We start from the raw sequence: 21,622 nt of genomic DNA, 5'->3' as shown, positions 1-21,622 counted from the left end.
GGCCTTGCAGGTCCACCGCCGGGCCCCTCATGGGGCTCGGCAGTGGAGCTGCAAGGCCGGCGCCGGCAGCCAGGACCATTGGGGGCAGGGTGTGTGGCCTTATGACACACTTCCGGTGATGTCAGGGGGTGTGGCATATGCTAATGAGTTATGCTCTTTTTCTATGAAACGACCCCTGGGTTGGCCTAAATATGCCCCAAAAGGAGCTGCCTTATACTGAGTCAGACCACTGAGGTCAGTTTGTCAGACTGGGGTCTCAGGCAGAAATTCTTCCCATCGCCTACTGCCTGAACTGAAGATGCCAGGGATTGAACCTGGAACCTTCTGCATGCCACACAGATGCTCTGGCACTGAGCCACAATCTTTCCCCAGATTTTTGCAGACTCCTCTCACCGACAGCAAACATTTGACTCCCCCATCATGTGTTCTGGGGGAGTCCCCCAAGAGCAGCATTTCAAGGGACATTTTGTCCTTGTACAGGAGGGCAGAGGCAAGGAAGTTGTACTTCAGTGATGGAAATCGTGCTGTCAGCTGAGCAGGTCCAAGCCAATATGCGTACCCACAAAGAAAAAACACTTTGCAGAGGGGTAAGAAAAGAAGCAAAGCACAATCACAGACATATCACCTTTGGATGTTCTGTGAAAATGAAGATTCACAGGTTTGCAGGTCCTGCCCACATTGGTGCCATTTTCCTTACCTCAGTCCCTGTGGCCACTACCCCCAAAACTGGAAAACTTAAAAAAAATGTAACTCCTAGGTCATTATAGTGTTACAGAGTTTTAATGCTGTCTTGCAACAAGGCACTAGATCCCAGCTTTTATTTTTAAAACAGTAAATCCCTGGTCCTTCTCACTGCAAAGTAATAAGAGGAAAGGTACTAACTAGAAGAAGAAGAAGAAGAGAAGAAGAAGAAGAGATTGGATTTATACCCCGTCCTTCACTACCCAAAGGTGTCTCAGAGCGGCTTACAAACTCCTTTCCCTTCCCCTCCCCACAACAGACACCCTGTGAGGTAGGTGTGGTTGACAGAAACTGCTCTTTTTTCAAGAAGAGCTCTTATCAGAGTTATGGCTTGCCCAAGGTCATCCAGCCAGGTGCAAGTGGAGGAGTGGGGAATAAAACCTGGTTCTCCCAGATTAGAGTCCGCGCACTTAACCACTACACCAAACTGGCTCAAACTACACATTTCTCCTTATAATTCTGCAATGAAAAGGGCCAGAAACTAATTGAAAGCTGGGAATTAAGATGCTGTTGCACTAGATCCTTATAACATTATAATGATCTGACAATTGCCAAGAAATTTTTAAAGACCTGGTAAAGCCCTCTGGTGGGGTGGGGTGGGGTGGGGTGGGGTGGCAGCCACAGAAGGCTGAGACAAAGAAAGGATGAGGAAAATGTCTGTTTAGAATGCTGTGTTGCCAGCAGCAACAAGGAGAGCTCCATGGAAAATTGCCTCCATCCTGAGGCAGCCAAGCAAACCTGCTCACGGAGACAGGCTTCTGCCCATGTATTGCTCCACCTGCAGCCAGCTGGGTGACCTTGGGTCAGTCACAAGTTCAGCCATACAGCCGACCCTCCAAAGCTGCCATTTTTTCCAAGTGAACTACGGTAATCTCTGTAGTAGAGATCAGTTGTGATTCCAGGGGATCTCCAGGCCCCACCTGGAGATTGCCAACCCTGGTTTGTGGTCAGTTTTGTCAAAGTTAGGTTCATTGCTGATGTGAGGCTCTCGTTATTTTGGATTGTGCTCTGGTGATTCATCCTGGTTTTGTTCATTTAGTGAAGGAGATTCCTGCTGGATTTTGTTCATCCATTTCTTTTATCTCTTCAATTGAGTCTGTTTGATGGCATTATTCTTTTTTAAAAATTAATTACATTTCTGGGCTTTTTTACTGCCGTTCTGTAAGTGTTTTGGACTGAAAAACAAGCCAAAATATTTTAATTGCTAAGTAAATACATGGGCATGAACCATTGTGCATTATGTAGAACGCAGCCTGCCATTCTGCGTACCATTGGTGATGAAGCACATTTTGAACTCTTGATAAAGATATATAGGATAATTACTTTTTGCTGTTATCTCTTTAAGTAAAAGAACAAACACCCAGTCTGCTCTTAAATCACTGCAGAGCAGGCTATTTTACAGCAAATGAATAGAGGCGAAAATGTGGAATAGCATTCTGGGGAGGGAGGCTGCTGTCTCAGGTATTGAAGCTGTTATTTTCTCTTGGCATCAAAGGTTCCTTTACCTTCCAGACCACATATCTGTGCGTGGTTACTTTCATGTAATAGTTGTGATTAATCTTGCCTTTTATGACAAACAGCATTTGATTCACGTCATCGATCCGTCTTTTTCTATCTGACGAACCTTGAAAAGTAAATGTGCTATTTTTCAGAAGCAGAGTCACTTTGTCTTGACTGGCACACAGTCATTTCTAGCAGAAAGTTCTATTCAGTACAGTGTTTTAACCTCATTCTATTTCCCACCCGCCCATGCAGTTAGTGTGTTATTTATCGCTTGCACCTGGCTGGATGACCTTGGGCAAGCCATAACTCTGGCACAGCTGTTCTTGAAAAAGAGCAGTTTCTGTCAAGAGCTTTCTCAGCCCCACCTAGATCACAGGGTGTCTGTTGTGGGGAGGGGAAGGGAAAGGAGTTCGTAAGCCACTCTGAGATACCTTTGGGTAGTGAAGGGCGGGGTATAAATCCAATCTATTATTATTATTATTATTATTATTATTATTATTATTATTATTATTATTATTATTATTATTATCCAGGGCTATTTTTGGGCAGGAACGCACAGGAACGGCGTTCCGGCTGGCTCCCGAGTTGGCCACGCCCAGCAGGAACTCATTAGCATAACAGGCCACACCCAACAGCAGGAACTTATTAGGGTTGGCCACATTAGGGGTGTGTGGCCTAACATGCAAAGGAGTTCCTGCTACAAAAAAGCCCTGGGTTTTGACAACAAACAAGGTAAACAGAATCACAAGCAAAAGGTGGGTGTAGCTTGTGATGCTGTCACACTTCTGGTGACATGGGGGTGCGGCCTAATGTGCTAATGAGCTGTGCTGTCAGGGGTGTGGTGTATTATGCTAATGAGTTCCTGCTGGACTTTTTCTACAAAATTATCAATAAAGTTCTAATGTGGAAATGGAAAACGATATTGGTGGCTGTTTTAAAATCAGTAGGCACAAGTCCATTGAGATGATCTTTGCAAGTTCTGCTGAAATCCATGAGAACTTCTGTGAGCTCAGACCTAACAAATTCATGATTTACCAGTGGATAGTCTCTGAAACAAAAATTCAGCTTGCATATGATCGTAAACAGGGGTCATTTTGTAGAAAAAGAGGTGCAGGAGCTCATTAGCATAACTCATTAGCATAACTTATTTGCATATGCCACACCCCCTGACATCACCGGAAGTGTGTCAGAAGGCAACACCCACTGCTCAGGCTCCACTGGACTGTTTTGGATTCCTAGCTATTGGGGGGGGGGGGAATGTGCAGATCTGTCCTCGCAGAGCAGGGAGAGCTTGTACCTGAATAAAACTTGGTCTTAAAGGTGCCACTGGACTGTTTTGGGCCGGGGGGAGCTCTGCAACTTACCTGGCTGCTTCTTGTTCTGACTGAGGGCTGCTGGGAGCAGGGGGTGGGGCTTGTTGCATGTGCCCGCCCCCTGGGCTCTTTACTGCCGGAGCTCCGCTCCTGTGCGCTCCTGCAGGAAATGATCCCTGATCGTAAATATCCTGGTTTGCCTCTACAAATGCTGGATTCATCCATCAGAGATGCTGCTAGTAAGAACTGGTGAAAGACAAGGGAGATTTTGAGTCACTCTGGCCAAGCATCTCAGTAGCCCCAAACAGTAAAAGCTACAAATGCTAATGTAAATATTAGGGGGGGGTAGATTTTCTTATGGGGAGTACTGGGGTAGGGAGTTTGCTTTCTCTCCATCTAGCCACCCCTCTCTCCCAGATAGGTTTTCCAGCTCCAGGTTGGGAAATACCTGGAGATGTTATGGGTGGAGCCTAAGGAAGGCAGGGTTTGGGGAGGCGAGGGACTTCAGTGGGGTATGATGCTATAGAGTCCGCCTTCCAAAGCCACCATTTTCTCCAGGGGAACTGATCTCTTGACACCTGTAGATCAGTTGTAATAGCAGGAGATCTCTAAAACCATCTGGAGGGGACGTGGCTCAGTGGTAGAGCCTCTGCTTGGCATGCAGAAGGTCCCAGGTTCAATCCCCGGTATCTCCAGTTAAAAGGTGATTTGAAAGACCTCTGCCTGAGACCTTGGAGAGCCACTGCCGGTCTGAGTAGACAATACTGACTCTGATGGACCAAGAGTCTGATTCAGTATAAGGCAGTTTCATGTGTTCATGTGAGGTTGGTGACCCTACTCCCACATTCAAATCTCAGGCTGTGTGTTCACAATTAGATATGATACTGTGTTAGGACTAATAATAACAACAACAAACGAGTAGTTTTTATGTCCTGGCTTCAGATCCAGGCTTGAGGTTCCCAAAGTGACTGTAGAGACTGTGGTGGTAAAGGCTTGGACAATCAGTTAATTGTGGGATGACATTAACATCCAACCTGACTAGGCCTGCCAGCCTCCAGGTGGTCAAAGCCAAAAGTGAGAGATCACGGGAGGAGATGGAAGTCCAGACAAAACATCCGTGCTAAAAATAACGAAGAGTCAATAAAGATATATATGCGAAATTGTTTACTATCATAATTATAATTCTGTGGAAAGCTCTCTTCTATTATCGCTCACATGCTATAATTATTATAGTAAACAATTTCGCATATGGCCACATGGAAAGGTGGACTCTATGACATTATACCCCATTGAACTCCCTCCCCTCCCCAAACCCCACCCTCTTCAGGCTCCACCCTAGGGCTGCCAAATCAGGCCGGGGGGTGGGGAAACCCCCGCTTTGGAGGCCCGATTTCCACAGCGATGGAATCGGGCCCCGGGGGGTTCCCGGCCCCCTGCATGCGAATCACTAGGAAGTGACCTGGGCACGCTGGGCACGCTGGGGGCGGGGCCACGGCCATACAAGGGAAAACTCTATGGTTTTCCCTTGTATGGCCGTGGCCCCACCCCCAGCATGCCCAGCGTGCCTACGTCACTTCCGGGTGATGCGCACGCGGCGCGCACGCGCGCTTTGCACACACGCACTCACCCGACACCGGCCGGGAGCCCCCCGCTCCCGGCGAAGAATTATTTGGCAACCCTACTCCACCCCAAAAATCTCAAGGTATTTCCCAACCCAGAGCTGGCAACCCTAACCCAGTATAACCTACGAAGTTCTTGTCAAACAACTCTCCCCCACACACCGTTATTCACAGGAAGATTGCCCTGGGAGTTTATGGCGAGTTGCCATGCATGGCTGGTGTTTCATTTCAGGCTTGCCAGCCACGAGGTGTACAGGCCTGGTTCATGGACTGCTCTATAGCCCTCAGTGCAGAGTTTCATGTGATTCTGCAAGACTGACCATGCCACAACAGTAAACGAGTGGGAAAGGACACTGTGATGATCCCAAGATAACCTCAGAAGGAAAGGTGACATACTTGCCTTCTGAATTATGTAGGCTAAATAGTACATTTATTCTGTGCTACTGAATTGGCATCGGCTGCCTTCCAGCTCGCCCAGAGTTCAGACCGTAGCTAAAATCCATGATGATAGCAAAACAAAAAACAGGCGTCGAGGGTTTGGGGTTGGCTTTCGTCCTTGGGATTCTAATGGTTGAATATTCTGCCACTTCTCCAGGACGCTTTAAAGCGGCTTCAGTCAATACCTGGCAGCTTGTCAAAGGCGGTTCCAGCAAAGTTAGATGCGGATTCCATTGGTTTGTTTCTCAGAATTGTTTTTGTGTGTCTTTTTAAGCAACTCCACATCAAAACTTGTTAAAATAGCAATCAGATAAAAAACCGGTAAATACAATGTTCCGTACAAATTCAAACTATTGGACTGGACTAAACTTTTCCCATGCGGAGAGAACGGGAATTGGAAGCACAGATGCCATATGACTCCATGCTTCAGAACTGACATGACTATAACTAGACATGGTCTCTGTCAAATTTATGCAACAAAATATTATCCTAAAAGCTGCTACCCAAGACAAAGTTAATGCAGTCTCTTAAACCCAGCTGAAACAGGATCTCTTTTAGAACTCAGCTAGACATTTCACAGAAGACAGAAGTTTGTGAACCCAGATCTGTGTGCTCAAGCATCTAAAAAGTGGTGCGGAAAGAGGTGCTTTGGAGGAGAGAAGCCATACAGGCCGGCCTTACAATGTGGTGAGGTGTGGCAGTAGCTTCAGACACTGGACATGTGGGGGGCCTTGCCACCACTGTCCCAATCCCACAAGACTCAAGAATTTGGTCAGCCTTATTGGGCATACATGGCTTGCTGTGCTGTAAGACACACAGGGAATGAGGAGGGAAGACATGTTAGCTTTTGGGTGGGGATGGGAGTGGTGGGTAGGGGCAGCCTCATGGGGCACCCCCTGCTGAGCAAGGTGGCAATCCTCCTCAGTGCTTAGAGTTGAACCGTGGCTCTGAGAGGAGCGTGCTTAAGTGTCCTTTCCACCACTTCTCCCACTCCCAGGATGGTTTTAATTAGCTGGCATTTCCTAGAAGTGGAGCATGTCAGGTCCCGCTGAGCAAACACCAAGCCCTGATGCAAACTCTTAGCCGTGTGGCATCCGTTTGTAGGTCTATGCTTTTACGTGATCAAAAAGGAAAGCACAAACTGATTTCCAGTAGTCTGAATTTTGTAGCTTTTGTTGTCTAATGTCATTGCCTTTATGTGCAAATGGTTCAGCTGCACATTTTAGTACATTTTACAATGTATACAGGAGACTGAATGCATGTGGCATCCTTGGAATGGAGTTTGTAAGCCACTCTGAGACTCCTTTGGATAGTGAAGGGCGGGGTATAAATCCAGTTTCTTCTCTTCTTCTTCTTTAAAGTAGTGATTTTTTTTTTTGGTGTGTGAGAAATAAAGGATTTCCCAAGAGATTGGCTCAACCACTGTGGAAGCCATTTGAAATAACAAAGGCCCACTATGAAGCATCAATTAAATACAGAGTGAAAATGATCACTTAGCAGATCATTTGTGTCTAATGCTCCAGCATAGATTATGAACATGGGAAATTTCCAACATCAATGTTATTTGATATCATATATCAAAAGTTACATCAACGCCTGTATCTAAATAGGGGGAAATGTATCATTTGTGCTATTACTTCTATTTTTTTAAAATAAAGTTTTTATTTTTTACTATAAACATTATTTACATTCCACATATACATTTATCCATACATTAGAGTCATTAACCATCAACTAAGTTTTCTATCCATACATACACCTTTATCCATCTTTTATCATGTACCTTTTCATTCTTATTTTGTAGCCTCAGGCTCAAATCATCCATTTGTGCTAGTTCTAAAATTTTCAATGCTAGATCTTCTCTTGAGGGTATTACATCACTTTTCCAATTTTTTGCCAGAAGTAACCGTGCAGCAGTTAATATATATGACAACAGGTATTTCTCTTGCTGGTTATATCCATTTGGAAGCATATTAAGCAGATATATTTCAGGTTTTAATGCTAAATTTTTATCCATTATTTCTTGCACTATTTTTCGTATCATTTTCCAGTAATCTTGTATTTTGCCACAATTCCACCACATATGGTAGAAGGTCCCTACTTTGGCATTACACTTCCAGCACTGGCTGGAACAGCCCGGATAAAATTTAGAAATTTTATCTGGGGACCAATACCAATTTGTGCTATTACTTCTAGAGGTCGTATGCACACCATGAAGGGTTTGTGTGTGTGTGTGTGTGTGTGTGTGTGTGTGAAGAGAGGTGTTCCAGTTTTAGATTTAAAAAGCATTGGTCCTCTAGCCGAGGCCAGGGCAGGCCAATGGGTAGGAACAGGGAGAGACAGCGGCCATTGTAGTTAACAGCTAGATTGTCAAACTAGGGGTTGGAAGTCCTGCATTCCAAGTACCAGTCAGCCAATAAGTTCACCAGGTGACTCTGGGCCAGGCATTCTCTTTTCCACATAATCCACCTCACAGGTTGTGAGGAGGAAACCATGTATGGCACTTTAAACTCCTTGGAGCAAGGACAGGATAAAATGTAAATAGGTTTTAAGCATCCCTACATCAATAGCAGGCTGATGGGAGAACTAATCTCTGGTGAAGACTTGAATGGCCAGGAGTGAAACCAATAGCAAACCAACAAAAAAGACTCTGATGAAGAGTTTTTAGCCAAAGGTGACTAAAACTGAAGCAATTCTCGGGATGCTGCCGGCTTTGGAAATGTGATACAAGGCTAGCTGTTGTGCTTCATGCTTGAATGTGTTCTTCTTGAATGTGTGTAATGACACAGATATTACAAAAAATGCCAACAATATTTTCTCCCTTCCAATGGACCAAGCCATATCATCACCACCACCAGGGCTATTTTGGGGCAGGAACGCACAGGAATAGAGTTTCAGCTGTCTTCAGAGTTGGCCACGCCCACTACAGCCAAAACCTCTGCGTGCCTGGCTACAAAACCTCTGTGTGCCTGGCCTCCCCATGCCTTCCCTGGCCTGTTCAAGGGCTGGCTTGCCCAGGCTCCCTGCAGCCACAGGGCGCCGGGGCAAGCCAAGGGGAGACATGGGGGTGTGGCCTAATATGATAATGAGCTGTGCTGTCAGGGGTGTGGCCTAGTATGCGAATGAGTTTCTGCTGTTGGGTGTGGCTTATTATGCTAATGAGTTCCTGCTGGGCTTTTTCTACAAAAAAACCCCTGCCCATCACCCTTGTAATGTCTTACCTCTCAAGAAAGTGAGGTCAGACTCCTTTTTCGTAATCATATTTTATAAATACCATTAGCGAAATTACCTAATGGCACCTCTCAGGAAGTAGAAGAGTGCATGAGTGAGAGAAAGCAAATTAAATGCGAGTCCAGTGGGCAATATAGAATTGACTTTTTTTTTTTACCATATCCGTATTCTTATAGTCAATATAGTAACAAATGTAATACACAGAATGGGCAAATTGATGGCAGGAGCAATTTATAGCACCACTTAGTTCAGACCAGATGGTATGAACATGCATTATTTTGAATTCTTTTCTTTTAATCAGTTTCTGTATTTTTCTCTCTTTGGAAATACAGTTAACATTTCCTTTCTTTTTCCTTTCAGAAAGACCGCATATCATCAAGTGCAGATCACCTGAAATGGAAACATTTTCTTGTTACTGGAACAACGGTGATTTTCACAGTTTGACGGCCCCAGAAAACATTCAACTGATGTATAAAAAAAGGTAAAGACAAGTCAGTCATCCGCTTGAAATCGCTGCCTAAGATTAAATCCATTCCATGTTATGGCACCAGAAACACCCAGATGAAAGTCATGAAAATAGTTTTTTCACACACAGTAGCCTTTATGCTGGCCATGATTCTGCACAAAACATAGTGTGATCTTGTTTAGGATTACAGTTACAGAGACTCCTAAGGGCAATTTGTAGTTAACAGATTAAATTAGTGAACAGGGGACAATGTGGTGACTGGGTAGTATGTGGATGATTGGTCCATTCCAGAACAATCCTGCTGTTTCCCACCAGATTTTTTTTTAAAAAAATGACAGAACCAGAGAAACATCTGTTTTCCTGGCCCTAGATGAGCGCTAGCTCTAAGAAATCTCAGTTGTTATTTACTTGGTAGCCAGGAGATCCTAGTGCTTTTGGAACCTTTCAAAAGTTTGAGTTCCATTCACAGAGTATACAAAAATAACTGGGGCGTGAAGAAACACAGAATATAAGGTCACTGCTTGATCAGGCCAGAAGTCCATCTAGACCAGCATCCTGTTTCATACAGTAACCACCGGGTACTTCTAGAACACTCTCCCTCACTTTAGTCAGTTAGTATCTTGCCCTAAGTTTATTGCTTCTGGACATCATGAAATTAGCCATGGCGTCCTTGCTGGTTCAGCTCACAACTGTTTTCATATGAACTATCAAAACTTATTTTTCATTAAGCCCAGGATCCAAATAGATGTTTAAGTGCCCTACAAGTGGGAAACCATAAGGATTTGTGGGGAGAGCATCTCATTTTCCCCTTCTCCACTATTTCGTCTTTCCCTTCCCTGACAGCCTCTACAGCTTTTCTCCTTTCCCTCCTTCCTTCTCTCCTTTCCACCCAACAACCAACCTACTTTTATCTGCTTCCCTCCTGTCTTCAGTCCCCTCCCCCAGCCTCTAACTATGAAAACTATGATACAGTTGTGTGGTGCCGGCCACTGGGCCAAGCCCACTTACATGGTAGAGAACCCTCAAGGACTTGTGGGCGGGAACATCACTTTCTCCTGTATCCCTTTCCTTTTCCCCTCCAGTTTGGTGTAGTGGTTAGGAGCGTGGACTTTAATCTGGGAGAACCAGGTTTGATTCCCCACTCCTCCATATGCAGCTGCTGGTGTGACCTTGGGTCAGTCATAAATTCTTTCAGAGCTGTTCTCTCAAGGGCAGTTCTTGAGAGAGCTCTGTCAGCCTGACCTACCTCACATAGGGCTGCCAAGTGGGGGCGGGCAGCAGGTAAACCCCCGCTTTGGAGGCCCGATTTCTGCCGCCGCAGAATCGGGGCCCGGGGGAACTCCGCCCCCCCCGAAGCGCAGCATGGCTGCGTCACCAGAGGTGACGTAACCATGTCGATCATGTTGGGGGCGTGGCCCTGATCGTCGGAGGGAAAACTCTATGGTTTTCCCTCCGACGATCTGGGCCACGCCCCCAACGTGATCGGCGTAGCGCGTCACTTCAGGGATGTGCTGGCGGCGCGCGTCAGAGGAGAGCTCCCGGAGCCCTGCAGCACTCCCCCGCCGGTAAGTCGATAAGACTTGGCAACCCTAACCTCACAGGGTGTCTGTTGTGAGGAAGGGAAGGGAAAGGAGATTGTAAGCCACTCTGAGACTCCTTCAGGTAGTGAATGACGGGGTATAAATCCAATTGCTGCTGCTTCTCCTCCTCCTCCTCCTCCTCCTCCTGGAAACTCCCATATCCTCTCCCCTTTCCCTGCCTCATTCTCACCTTCTCAGCTGTTCATCAACCTACCTTTTACTATCCTTCTGCTATATTTATTAGTTATCTTCTTCACTTATACCCTGTGTTTCTCCATAGTGAGAAGCAAAACATCTTACATCATTGTTCTCCTTTTTATTCTCACAACAACATATTGAGGTAGGTTAGACTGAATGGAAGTAAATGGCCCTATATCACCTAGTGAGCTTCCATGACAGACTGGTGATTTGAATCTAGATCTCCCAGACCCTAGCATGAAGGTGTAACTGCTACACCACACTGGCTTTTATATGGTGGCTGCTCTGAATAGTAGCAAGCAGACAGGCCTAGGTGAGTCATGAAAATTACATAGTCACTTGTAGACTGGTGGTTGCTGCCAGACTTGGCCCAATGAGTCCTTCCTCAGAGGCCAAAACAGCTTTGAAAAGGGCCCTGGCCTTGCCTTTTAGTCACAGAAACCAAGCCTAAAATGCTGTGGTTGCCTAGCAATGACCACTAGGGGCTTCTGTTTCTTGAACACACATGTAGCTGCCTTATCCAATTCCCCCTGCATTTGCTATTTCCTGTTTCCCCCAACCCTTCTCTGTCACTTATGCCCTCTCTCTTTATTCTCCCAACTATTCCTGTCAATCGTAACCTCTCTCTTTCTTTCTACCCCACCCTTCTCTGTCACTGTTCTTCCCCTCCCTCTCCCAGTGCCTACTGTCACTGTCTCACCCTCACCAACCCACAGTTGAGGAACAGATATAATTTCAACAAATGGGTTGAAATTAAATCAAGAGTTTTTGGCTAAACATTAGGAAGAACTTCCTGACAGACCAGTTCCTCAGTGGAACAGGCTTCCTCAGGAGGTGGTGGGCTCTCCTTCTTTGGACATTTTTAAACAGAGGCTAGATGGCCATCGAACAGCAATGGTGATTGTGTGAACTTCGGCAGATCATAAGAGGGAGGGCAGGAAGGGTTGCCTCAGTGCTTAGTTCTTGTGGCCCTTTCTTACATGCCCTGGGAAATGCTGATCACCACTTTGGGGTCAGGAAGCAATTGTTCTCCAGGCGAGTTTGGCCACGGATCCTAAAGGGGTTCCCCCCCTCTTCTGGGCACAGAGCAGGGGTCATGGGGTGGGGTGGGGAGGTATTTGTGAATGTCCTGCATTGTGCAGGGGTTTGGACTAGATGACCCTGGAGGTCCCTTCCAACTCTGTGATTCTACGATTCTATATAAATGATATTTGCCATATCCCTTCAACTGTTTAACACATTAGAGAATTTACTCTAGGAAAATAGGGCAAAATGTCATGGCTACTTGCATGAGGTAATAGAAACATAAAATTCAAATTCGCTTATTTGATGGGGTGGAGTGAAAATAATATTTTTGTTTTCTCAAACCCAATGTAATTTTTTTCTTAGAATGTTCATGATGTGTGCATTTTTCAGTGTAATTTTGCTATCGTTCTAGGCTAAGTGAATGGAAAGAATGTCCTGATTATATAACTGCCGGTGAAAACAGCTGTTACTTCAACACAACGTACACCTCTATTTGGGTTCCTTATTGTATCAAGCTAATAAGTGGAAATCAAACATATGATGAAAAAAATGTAAACGTTGAAGACATAGGTATACTTTCACAATGTACTATGTCCTGCTTTTTAACAAAATACTTCTATACACAAAGTTTCTTGGTGCATATTAATTTGAAAACTAAATGTAGTTACGCATTTGGGCAGATCTGTCCATTCTCCCTACAAACATTCTGATGTCAAAAATGGCAGGAGACATATGTTTTAGTTTTTCACCACATTTTATAAAATCGTGCCTTCCTCTGCACATTCTAGATTATCCCAAAACCATTAATTTTTCAGCATCTTGCCCTACTTCTTCCAAATCCCCAGTTCCTACATACACAACCTGGACCATTTCATTGCCCAGTTCCACACCCGTTCTGCCCGTTCACCTTGCCCCTGGTTCCAACATGCCCAGAGCTAGCTCTTGATTTTGGTGAGCCTTGAGCAAAGCTACCTGTGGTGTCTCTCTTATTATACCTCATGCCCCACCTCCATTTTCACACACTTATGTTCACACACACACACATTCTGCCTTCATACCCAGTTTGAGGAGGATGAGGCACGGGTAAAGAGTGCCAGAAGGCCATTTTCCACTCCCTTAACTAATACCTGAGAGATTGCCTCAGAAAATTCTGTGGTGTCACAAAGCCTGCTGGAGAAGTCTCCCAGTTTCTTGTGGGAGAGATATCCAGAGAGGAAGTTCATATTGGAAAAGATATTTTCTGTACTCACTGGAAAACATTTGTGTTTTAATTCACAGTAATCCCTGACCCTCCCATTGGACTCAACTGGAGTATACTAAACACAAGCCCAACAGGTGTCTACACAGATATTGAAGTCACTTGGGAGCCTCCACCTTCCGCAGATGTTAAAAAAGGATGGGTCACTCTGAAGTATCAGCTGCAGTACAAAGACGTCAATGGGACAAAATGGAATGAGGTATGTATGGGAGGAGAGGAGCCAGAGGCCCCCTAAAGCTCCATTCCCATGCAGAGAACATCCAGATTCTTGACCCGAAGGTCAGAGTGAAGCCCTAGAATGATGGGAAGACTGCACAATGGACCTTTCTTATTGGCATCTACATTTGTCTGTTGGACAGAGGCTTGCTTATGTGGTAGACTCAGGCTGCAGTCCTAAAAGCACTTTCCTGGGAGTAAGTCTTCTTGTATAAAATGCTACTTACTTCTTAGTAGACCTCCTTAGTGCTCACTCCATCCACCAACAGAAATATCTGGTTAGTCCAATACCAGTGGACAGGCACACTTGAATGAAACGTATAATTCCACTTTTAAATATTCTGAACTGCATGTTGATTTCTGGTGTTCTGACAGCAGAGTAGCACAGGACTAGCTCCAGTCCTGACCTGCAGATAAACATCCATTTCTATAACACTATGCATAAAACGTTTGCAATAAAACCAGTTGTCAAGGGGAGGTAGCCACTAAAAACCTGACATTTTTTGTCCACACTGAATTTGCAATGAAAACAGTGAAGCATCAATTCATTTTTTGGTCCCAACAGAAACAATATTGTGTTTTCACTTTTTAAAATCCATTTGCATTATTTGCTATTAGCATTTTTTCCAGCTGTTTTAACGATCGCTTTTAAGATTTTTACAAGCAGCCTTAATTACAGCTGCTTTAATCTCAAATGGGGTTTAATGAATTTCAAATATAGTGTTCAAATGACCCTAGTACTTTAAAATGATTAATTCCTCATTTTGCATCCTTAGAGAAGTAATTTTATTTCAAAACAAGGTTTCCTTTAATTGCATAGTATTAACTGACAATTATGGCTCATTGTCTTGTAGTCGTCAAATCGGATTTAAATCGTGCACTGTAGGATAACAACGGAACACCAGTCTGTAATAATAGCCATTACTCGCATACATAATTTCCCTCACAACAAAAGTATCCTGCATTTCACAGAATAAACCAGCAGAGGCCACATCCTCTGATGGTATTTTAGACTGGCTTTGCAATAAACAGAAGCAATTGGAGTCTTGAGGTCCTAGAATGGTGAGTTTTAGTAGAAATTTATAGGATGTAGATTCCAGTTCAGCAGTACCTTAGAGACCAACAAGATTTCCAGGGAATAAGCTTTCACAAAAGTGAAACGGACGGATTGAGGGCGCATCAAACGGGCGCGATCATACGGCAACATCTGGGAAGCGTAGCGCACCTGTCACCAACCTGTACCATCAGCCTGAAGAAGCGGATTTTAAAAGTACCAGCAAAAGTGTAGTAGCATCTGGAAAACGCGGATCGCAGGCGAGCGTCGGATTGTGGAAGCAGAGTTAATCTGGCGCATCCGGCACGCACATGTGTCCCATCGCACCAAATGTGACCGTCTGGTGCCGAGCGCCGCACGTCTGATTGCACCATGCCGGTTCTTCATGGCCTTTGATACGCTTCAACATTGCCGTGTGATCGCCGGCTATCGGCGTATGCGCGGCACCTCGGGGAACCGTATGATCACGTTACCGCACATCTTTTTGATCCGGCATTAAAATGCCTCCTTTCCAGTGCGGATTTTTCCGCTTGTGTGACCGGGGCCCTTGGAGGACTTTAAGGTGCTACTGAGACTCGAATCTAGGTCTTCACTGCTGACCAACATGGCTACCCTCCTGAACCTACTTAGAGGATGGTTACACTGCACATTTCGACTACGTGCAGAATGGACAGTTTTTGCAGTGAAGGACCCTCAATGATATTGTTGGAGCAATGCTAATACATTAATTTATAAATGATTTGCTATCATTTGTGAAACTGTGTGATCACTAAGTTTGCATAAGGCACCAAGGTTATTCATGATGGTGAAATCCTGGGTAGTCTGTGCAGAGTCCTGAAAGTTTTAATAGGGATAGTTTTGTTCTATCCATCCTTGGAGGGCCCTTGTAATCTAATATTATGGTTGACCCTTTGTGGATGCAAAGCTATAGATTCTTTTTGCATGGACTTCACAACTGTGCATAGCTGTCCAGCACAGTATACAGAACGTAATGGATCAGTTGTGGATCCTCTCACCAGTGTGCAGCTTGGCCATGTGGTTCAGACAATAATTTTTCTAGGATTTAAGGATATTTCATTGACTGTTTGCTGCAACAGCTTAGTTAAGAGCGGTGGTCTCTACTCTGGAGAACTGGGTTTGAGTCCCCACTCCTCATGAAGCCAGCTGGGTGACCTTGGGTCAGTCACAGTTCTCTCAGAACGTTCTCAGCCTCACCTATCTCACAGGGTATCTGTTATGGGGAGAGGAAGGGAAGGTGATTGTAAGCCACCCCAAGACCCCTTTGGGTAGTGAAGAGCGGGGTACAAAACCAACTCTTCTTCTAAGTGAAACCTCCGCATACAGAGTAAGTGGAGTTCTGAATGCTAGTTGGCAGACGATAATACTGTTGGAAATAGATTGGAAACTAAATGAGCTGTGGTCTGATTCTGCAAGACAGTTCTTGTGTTCTAACAGTATGACAAAAACTGGACTAAAACTAGATATCCTGGTAACTGCAGATTCTTAAATGTGTTGGTGTAACTGTTGTAATACAGAAAGTATTGCCCTTGCATTTGTCTTGTAGGGCTGTGATTGATATATAGATATAGATATATACACACACACATACATACATACATACATACATACATTCCAGGCTTAATCCTTTCATAAGATTTTCTGTCTAAGAAAGAGTTTATGGAGGCTTTTGTTCATGAGCAGGCAACAGGATGTAGTGATGGTTGCTGGCCTAGATGGCTTTTAAAAAGGGATTTCACAAATTCGTGTAGGCTTTTCAGTGGCAGTCTACCTCTACATACCAGCAGCCAGTGCACAACAAGATGGCTTCAAGAGGCAATTGGATAAACATATGGAGCAGAGGAAGTTTTTCTTCACCCAAAGGGTGATTAACACATGGAATTCACTGCCACAGGAGGTGGTGGCAGCTACAAGCATGGACAGCTTCAAGAGGGAATTAGATAAACATATGGAGCGGAGGTCCATCAGTGGCTATTAGCCACGAGGTATAGATAGGAACTCTCAGTCTGGGGCAAGTGATGCTCTGTATACTTGGTGCTGGGGGGTGGGCAACAGTGGGAGGGCTTCTAGTGTCCTGGCCCCACTGGACCGCCTGATGGTACCTGGTATTTTTGGCCACTGTGTGACAGAGTGTTGGACTGGATGGGCCATTGGCCTGATCCAACATTGGCTTCTCTTATGTTTTTACGTAAGAGGGGGAGGCGTTGGCCTCCATGCCTTGCTTGCAGATCTTCCAGGGACATCTAGTTGGCCGTTTTAGGAAACAGGCTACTAAACCACATGGACCAGTGGTCTGTCAAGCAGAGTTCTTCTTTGGTCCTTTTCGTATGAGTATTTACTTTATTTACACCCCGGTTTTTTTTCCTCCCCGATGGTGACCCAAAAGGGCTGACACACCATTCTTCCTTTCTCCATTTTATCACCCTGTGAGGTAGGATAAGGCTGAGTGGTGAGTGTGTCAGGCTTCCACAGCTGAGTGGGGATTCAAACCAGGATCTTCCAGATCCTGGTCTGACACTAACCATTAAACCACACTGTCTATCCACATTTAATTTATCATTACAGCCGGAGACACCGGTCTTGGCAACAAAACTTCCTGTGTACGCTCTGAAGACTTGCCATGACTATGAGATACGAATCCGAGCAAAAGGACCGTCTGATATCTACGGAGAGTTCAGTGAAATACTTTATGTGTCTTTTGGTGCAATGGGCCTGGTGCCATGCGATGAAGGTAAGTGAGAAAAGGGTATCCTGAGCTCTACTACTAGACACAAGTCTAGCTTTACTCAGTTTAAAATACTTTTTTCCAATTTACATCTTTGTCGTGGACTCAGATTCCCCCAGTAATTAAGAGACTGGCTGTGTAGCTCGTTCAGCGCCTCTGATGTTTTCAGGGCACAGTGCGCACTGCTTGTGCCCCCCTCTCCAATTTACTATATCGCACATGGGCTGAGTAAGGGTGGGGGACAAAGAAGGTTTCGTGTGAACGAATACTCAGAGGATTTCAATCAAACCTTAGTGGAGGCTGGATACTGATATGGTTTGCACTGCAGCATGGCAGGTACACCTGAATCAAAACAGGGTGGTCTTCTTTTTAAAGTGGAGTGAAGCTAGAACAGGTTGTGTGGTAGTTACTGTCCAGAAGGATTTTTGTTTTATGGTGTGCTTTTGGATGTCCAATCAAATCATCCTCTGTTTTTAAATGAAGTCCTAGACACTAGAAGGAAAGATGCAAAAGCCCCTAAAGGCTGTTCTTTGGGGGGTGGCAGGGTTTTTTTGTTTATTGAGAATCCAGGGAACTCTTGAGGTCCTGAGGTAGCTTACAGGGCATTTCTCCTAAACACCTGAAAAAGAGACATATTATGGAAGAGAAATAGGCCTGACTATTTTATCAAAACCTTGGCTGGATGAGGAAAGTGCTCCAATTCTGTTGCAGCTGGTTCCAGCTGAGTATCCAGGCCATCAGCCTTGTAGTGATGGATAGGGAGTGAAGTGTAGCCCTAATCCTTTGTGAGTCTTTCTCCTCTCTTAAGTATCCAGTGGTGACAATTTCTCATTCAGGGCTGCTGTGCCTTGTCTAGCTCCTTGGTGCTCTGAATGACTAGCAAGGCCCAAAGAAATGGTGGAAATAAATAGCAAAGTCCCGTTTGCATAGTATAGGTGAAGCAGGTGGCAAGCAGAGACAAGGCTTTTTCAGTAGTGGCACCTCATTTATGGAATGCCTTTGTTCTTCAAGCTCACCTAGTTCCTACACTGCATTTTTTTAGGGCCCAGGCCAAAACATTTCTGTTCACCCAGGCTGTTAATTAAGAAGGTGGTTTTTAAAAAACACTATTAAGTCTGGAAACTACTTTAAACTCAGTGCTCTTGTTTTTATGGTCTAACAATTTGCCTCTAAATCTAAATCCTGCTATGTAAAAGAGATTCTTTGCTTGCTTGGGTGAAAACACCACCACCACCCCAATCCAGTGTTAGGGTTCCTGCCCCTCATGGGAGATCCTCTGAGCTCTGCCAATGTGGTCCTTTGGCACATAGCCCAGGGCTCTCTCCCCCATCAGGTTTTTATGATGCCTTTTTATCAGCACCTTTGGCAGGTAGGCCAAATGGGTTGGTTTTCCCACTGAAACCAAGTTCCTGTTTTCTCTGATCCTCCCCTCTTTGGAAAATAAACAGTTGCCATGGTTTCAGGGTCCAGTCATAACAGAGTACACCTACCATTGGACTTTCCCTGGTCCTCTCTGCCTAGCGCAGACAGAAGAGGCTAGTGGAAGCTGAACCTGGTTACGCTGCTCAATTCAAACAAGCTTGCAGAAGATGACAAAAACCCTCTACCGTTACTTCCTGCCAGTAACAACAAATACATGTGAAATGGTTTCTTGCATGATTCAGGTAGCAGGGCGTGTTTTTTTTTATGTGCCCTGCCTTAAGACCTAGTTCTCACAAATAGCAGTATCTGGACACTGACATTTAAAACTGCCAGTAAGTGGTCTCATGATGGAATCTTCAACCATTTTCAAAAAAATCCCTATACTTAGAAAACTAACAGGTCAGCAAGGCAATACTAAAGCCTTTCCCCCAAATGCTACTTCTTTGTGTGCAAAGATTTTTTATAAATATGTACGGAGGAGCATTTATCCCTGTTTGTGTCTCAAACAGACCAGTTCTGACACAGTTTTACCTCTTCAATTATTATTCATCCCACCTTTCAATTGTGGTTTTTGTAATCAGTACTGCAGTCCAGTAGCTAATATTAATTAATGGTTTATTGCTCCGTGGAAAAAATGCTGACAAACGAAAAACAAAATTGAAAACAGCTCAAAGCTGAGGTCCAACCTAAATATGGACTAAAGAAAGTATGAAATAAAATGTGGGTTTTTAGCTTTGGAAGGGCCAGATAGAAAGCAGAGTAAGAAAAGCTGTGCTTGTAAATATTTAAAATGTTGAAACTGACTTTTCAAGACATTGATATTCAGGGGGGAAAAATTAAATGTTTCTTATCCCAGCTGATGAACGAATGTTCTTTAGTATTTACTAAGCAAAAAGGTTTTTAAGACTGTTAACTGGATTAGGAGCTGCGTTGGCTCAAGTGGTTAAGACGCTGAACTGTAGGCTGTGAAAGGTCAGTAGTTCAGCAGTTCGAGACCCGGGTGCCACATGACGGAGTGAGTTCCCGTCTCTAGTTCCAGCTCCTGCCAACCTAGCAGTTCGAAAGCAAGACATTGCAGGTAGATAAATAGGGACCACTTCAGTGGGAAGGTAACAGCGTTCCATGCGCCTTGGTGTTTAGTCATGCCGGCCACATGACCACAGAAACGTCTTCGGACAGCGCTGGCTCTTCGGCTTTGAAATGGAGATGAGCACTGCAACCCTAGAGTCGGATTCGACTGGCTTTCGAGCACGGGAACCTTTACCTTTACCTTAACTGGATTACAAATTGTTTGGTCCTGCTAAAGAAATCTGGGTTATCCGAACACACACAAACACACACACACACACACACAAGGCAACCAAAATAATCCAGCATGAACAAGCAAGAATCTTTCACTATTAAGATAAAGAAACTGAGGAAATGACACAACTCTCTGGTTGTTTTGTTTTTCAGAATTTCAGGTCCCTTGGTCTTTGGTGATAGCCTTTGGAACCCTTGGTGTGATGGTGATGCTATCGCTTATCCTCTTTTCCAAACAGCAGAAGTGAGTTTGCTACTGATCTTTTTTTTCCCCCACACCATCGATTAATACATTTTCTAACTTTATTCAGTAAAATCAAATAAATCCTGCTGGTGGTTGTAGACAAAAACAAAGGTGGGATGGACAGGCTTTCCAAGAGACTCCATTCTGTCAGATAATAAAACCTCTGTGACACACATATAAGTCACAAAGTGATTGAATACTAAAGCGAGGGAAGTTTCATTGAATCTGACAGTGAAGCCTTTATTATCCATCTTCAGTAGGTATTCAGACCAGAACAAAGAACAAACATGCACATCTTGATACTTAAACATAAACTGTTTCATCAAAAAGCATTAAAGATTGATTGTGATGCCTTTACACTGTTTGCAAAGTCTAGAAACAGTATACATTTAAGTTCCATATTAATTGTACATTACACTTTTGTCCAGCTTTCAGTGCAGGCTAAGTGTCACTCATTAGAATTAAACCTCTCAGTTGGCTAAATTTGTAGGGTTGGTTGCCCTCCCGTTTATTTCTCTTCCTCTTGCCTTTTGACTGTTTGCTAGGCTTTCCCCAAGATGTGTGGAGACTGAGATTACTCAGCATTATACATGTTGAGTAACCCCATCTTGACTGCATACCAAAGCTCCAATTGGCTACCCTAGAATATAATAAAGAATGTAATGGATTACAGCGGTAAAACCATTCTGTCAGCTCAGGAATCTACTGCCTCCTGCAGAGCCAAACTATCCAGAAGGAGGGAAGTAGAATTCCAGATTGTACCACTTCAGATTAACTTTGGCCGAGTTCAGACTGGCAGTTTGGCCCGATATAGGCACGTGCCAGAACGTTTCACACAGGCACATCTGTCCGGTGTTCCCCAGCCATACTCAACCTGCCTTGTAACGCTTCCCTCCCGAGTTTAAAAGACACCAGGTGAAAGTGGTATCAAACCCTGGAAAGCACAATTATCCCGTGTCCATCCCACACCAACAAAGTGTGAATGCCAAAAGCCGTGGGGGGGTTGTGCCCTTATGCGCTTATGCACATAAGCGCATGTCTCCAGATTACCAAAAAGAAAGCCGCGCCTTACAGCCGTGCCTCCGCCAGGGGCAGGCCAGCAGTGTGAACGCTCCCTTGTGCCTCCTCCCCGGTATGCTCCCATATCAGTCGGTGCAGTGTGACCGGGAAAACCCGGAACAGTTTGTTCCGGGTCTTTTTTGCCACGACTCCCTCCCGCTTCAAACTGCCAGTCTGAACTCAGCCTTTGTGGCTACAGGGGGTATAAA

General features: G+C 44.6%; 1 protein-coding gene across 1 annotated transcript in view; it reads left to right on the top strand.

Annotated features, from left to right (window-relative positions):
- GHR (growth hormone receptor) overlaps positions 1 to 21,622 on the top strand; it is a 226,578-nt gene that overhangs the window by 200,328 nt on the left and 4,628 nt on the right. Inside the window, exons 3-7 of the mRNA XM_015424478.1 lie at positions 9,206 to 9,326; positions 12,528 to 12,685; positions 13,394 to 13,572; positions 17,227 to 17,392; positions 20,264 to 20,354. Coding sequence (XP_015279964.1) covers positions 9,206 to 9,326; positions 12,528 to 12,685; positions 13,394 to 13,572; positions 17,227 to 17,392; positions 20,264 to 20,354 — 715 coding nt within the window. The remainder of the gene's footprint in view (positions 1 to 9,205; positions 9,327 to 12,527; positions 12,686 to 13,393; positions 13,573 to 17,226; positions 17,393 to 20,263; positions 20,355 to 21,622) is intronic.

The sequence above is a fragment of the Gekko japonicus genome, unplaced genomic scaffold (assembly GCF_001447785.1).
Source record: "Gekko japonicus isolate JY-2015 unplaced genomic scaffold, Gekko_japonicus_V1.1 scaffold82, whole genome shotgun sequence".
In the NCBI taxonomy this organism is placed as follows: domain Eukaryota; kingdom Metazoa; phylum Chordata; class Lepidosauria; order Squamata; family Gekkonidae; genus Gekko; species Gekko japonicus.
The sequence above is the reverse complement of the archived record's forward strand: the minus strand, read 5'-3'. Positions and strand labels throughout refer to the sequence as shown.